The sequence below is a fragment of the Psammomys obesus genome, unplaced genomic scaffold (assembly GCF_907164565.1).
Source record: "Psammomys obesus unplaced genomic scaffold, mPsaObe1.curated_primary_1811, whole genome shotgun sequence".
In the NCBI taxonomy this organism is placed as follows: Eukaryota; Metazoa; Chordata; class Mammalia; order Rodentia; family Muridae; genus Psammomys; species Psammomys obesus.
In genome coordinates this window covers 6,722,952-6,726,807 of record NW_026596962.1, presented here as the reverse complement: position 1 = coordinate 6,726,807, position 3,856 = coordinate 6,722,952, and the positions used below count along the sequence as shown (strand labels likewise).

The 3,856-nt window shown below is 35.1% G+C and overlaps 1 protein-coding gene across 2 annotated transcripts in view; it reads right to left on the bottom strand.

Annotated features, from left to right (window-relative positions):
* Rttn (rotatin) overlaps positions 1–3,856 on the bottom strand; it is a 163,221-nt gene that overhangs the window by 71,982 nt on the left and 87,383 nt on the right. For both annotated transcript variants that reach the window (XM_055598738.1, XM_055598739.1), the window contains exon 28: positions 2,033–2,252. In XM_055598738.1, coding sequence (XP_055454713.1) covers positions 2,033–2,252 — 220 coding nt within the window. The remainder of the gene's footprint in view (positions 1–2,032; positions 2,253–3,856) is intronic.

The window sequence follows — 3,856 nt, the reverse complement described above, 5'->3', positions numbered from 1 at the left end:
AGAAGAGAAGAGAAGAGAAGAGAAGAGAAGAGAAGAGAAGAGAAGAGGAAGGAAGGAAGGAAGGAAGGAAGGAAGGAAGGAAGGAAGGAAGGAAGGAAGGAAGGAAGGAAGACCAGAGAAAGAGAAACAAAACAGAAAACAGAAAAGAGCACATAAAGAAGTGGGGAAAACTTGGGGGAGAGGCAGGTAGGCTCAAAAAAGCTTGTATGAAGTCCTAAAGAATAAAAAGGATTGAAATCATAAAAACTAAATAAAATATACATAGATATAAAAAAATTAAAAAGGCACTGTAATAAAAATAAAAAGCACCCTAAGCTTAGAAGTTCATAACCAGCTTCTTGTAGTGAACATGCATGACAATCAGTTTCCTGACAGTCTGCAAAGATGCCTAGGTCTTCAAATGGCAGGAGTGGAGACACTGTTTCTAGGACTTCCATCTGCTGGCAGGTGCTTAATGCAAGGCTGCCAGGACCCCACAGCATAGCTGGTCTTAGAGAACTCAAACAAAACTAACTACATCATACGTCATAACTACTCAGCAAAATTAACTACGTCATACATCTAAATAGTGTGAGCCAAATAATGACTATGGAATATAACTAAGGCCATGCTTTTAATATGCTAAGAGACAAAAAGGCTTATTTAAGAAAAGCTGTGGCAGGGACAGAAATTAGTGAAGTTAAGACCATACCTCAAAACACTAGCAAATGGTACACTTTTTATAAACGTAGGTAAAAATTAAGAGGGGAAAAGAGTCAATCAAAGATGATGGTTCATTCCTTTGTAACAACTAACAAACATTAGATAATATAAGAAAATGGAGAAAAAAATTAAAAGAAAATGGAGAAAGGGTAATTAATATCTTGAATATAGTGATTTTTGAAAATTTAGGTAAACAAAATTTTTAATCCTGAAAAAAATATAACTAAGACAAACACAAATGAATAATCTAATTATAGATCTACTAAACTTATAATCTTCCCAAATAGAATATTTCAGCCTGAATGACTTCATAAAAAAAAAATCTATCAATAAGTGCAAAAATTAAAGGCATTTGCTTAGAAACTGAAAACATGAGTACAGAGACAATAAAAAAAATTAATTTCCATAAATCAACAAGAATGGTAAAGTTTTTAAAATATATATAACATCCACATTTTCACCAAAGGCAATAATGTTCATAGCAATAGTATCCAAACTTGGTCTTAACCAAACAAAATTTTAAAATTAAATGTAAAATATTGTTGTAGCACATAGATTACTATAAAAAATTAAAACTCCACCTATCAGCAACAAACAAATAAATTTTCTAAGATATTGTTGGAAGAAATCAATCCAAACAAAAGATTTAAATTTTATATCTTAAAAAATCAGGTAATATTTTTGTAGACAGACACAGATAAAGCAGTAAAGCTATCAATAATGAAAAAGGAAAGGATCCAAGCAGTCGAGAATGTGATTGACGACACACCAGAGGTGTCAGCTAGGCTCTATTTGGAGAGTTTTGGGCAATCATGTGGGTTTTAATTATATAATAGCTCACTGGACTATTGTTGAATTTTGTGTATTTTCTGGATAATTTAAATTTAAACAGGGCTGGTGAGATGGCCCAGCACATAAAAGTTCTTGCCACCAAGCCTGGTGAACTTGGCCTCCTCTCAGGACTCCGTGGAACAGGAGAGGAAACACTGCTGTAAGCTGCCCTCTTATTGTCAGCCCTGTGCTGTGGCATGCACACCCCACCCTTCACCTACCCCAGAGAAGTGAAACTAAAGCTCTGGCAGGCTAAGTAAGTGAAAAACATCACGTCATAAAGAGACTAAGGATAAGCCTTAGTTTTTCTTCAAAATGTAAGTATGCATATGACCTCACACATTTGTTTAAAAATTAAAACATTTTAACACTGTAAGTTTTTCCTATACCATGCTATAATCTAAGTTAAATGTAACAATATATACTGAATTTGCTCCTGGTATGGAAATAAAAAGTGATCAATAAACAGTTAAGTCTCAGAGTTGTCGTTCTAACTTACCTCCAAGAGGCCCAACAAGCACTTCCCACAAATCTCCAGAGGCTTTGAAAGAGGAGAGTGTGCACTCCACCCAGGGTAGGCCGTGAGGTGAGCCATGACTGCTAAGGTCCTCTCCAAGGAAGGCAAGCCATAGAAGTGAGGAGCGTCTGCGACTCTGAGGCACTGCAGCAGCTTCAGAGACAGCTGTGTTTGGAACACGTGGAACAGTTCCAAACATTGCCTATCACAAAAAGGAAAACCACATACAAAAGGCTCAAGGTGCTGTCTTAGCAGCTGAGGTGGATTCCGATGGTGCACTACATTAGAACTGCAAGAATTAGAGACGATAGCGGAAAAGAGCCCCTCTCAAAATAAGACTTCTTTAAGGAAGTTAAAAAAAAAAAATCACCAGATTAGTCAAGAGAACTACAGATAACAAGTACATTGAAAATAATATGTAAGTAGATGTTGGCTCTGCCACCTCTAGGAAAGCCAAAGCTGAAATAAAAAAGTGCCTATATCAAGTGACTTGAAATTGCATATATTAATACTATACTTAAATTATTCAATGTCATGAAAGTGTCTTTATTTCATTAAAATTCACCTTTTTTCTCCAAAAAATCTGAACATAAGTCACAACATAAATGGTATCTAGGCATGAATTTAGAAATGTAATCCTTAAATAAAATGTTACCTAACAAACTACTAAATAAACCCTGATATCTTTTCAATACCACTATTTATAAGACTCTATAACTGACAATTTGACTCCATCATTACCTACTGCATCACATATACATCTTCTAAGATCATTATTTTACATACCTCCCACTGGTTGACTGTTAAAACACTGTACAAGCACAAAGACCTTACACTAAAGTCAAAAGTTATTTATACAAGTTCAATTCCTTACCGATCAACCAAAGAGCAATCTATTACAATTTAAAATGTTCCTACCTTTTTTTTTAAATTCACACCTCCTTCGCTTCATCCTCCTCTTGCCTCCCACATAACAACCACTCTGGGTAGTACAGATGATTATCCAAGGAACTAGAATTATAATATCTACTGTTTTTCTCCAGTGAAAACCAAGTTTGCCTTGAGAATTTTTTATCTCTTCTTCCTAAGACACAACTATGCTATTGCACCTTTAAAATTGTTTCATGCTTTCCTTTATCCTGATTGCTTTTTATTGGTATAAAGGTTAAACCCAACAACAGAACATTAAGAAAAAAATGAAGACACTGAAAAGTGAAGTATGCTAATGAACAATTCTTTTATTACAGAACCATCTTACACTTAAACTGATAGTTTAAAAGAATGTTTAAATATCAGTTTGTTGTACCTGGTTTCTTCACAGTGGAGTAAATTCATAATGATGTGCTGTTTGCCTACCTAAAGCTAACATGTACCTTTTTGAAAGTTCCATATCTCACTGGAGAAAAATGGTAAATATCACATTTTTAATCTCTGGGGTAATAATCTGAACTACCCAGAGTGCTGATTATGTGAGAGACAAAAGGAGGAGAAACAGAAGGAAGTGTGAATTAAAAAGAAAAAAGTGGGAACATTTTGAGTTATATTAGATTGCTTGTGGTTGATGTGTAAGATAGTGAACTTTTATAAATAACTTTTGGCTTTAGTGTAAGTTCTTTGTGCTTCTCTGTGTCTCTGTAGTACTGCTGACTAATTTTTAAACAAAATAGCATCAGTGTGGACTTGTGACCATATATCTATTTGCAACCTTTATTAGATTGACCAGACCTTTTCAGAGTGGTGACCCTGACCCTAAAAGACACTCGGGCCTACGTGGCACGGCTGTGCATTCTCGGGCCTACGTGGCAC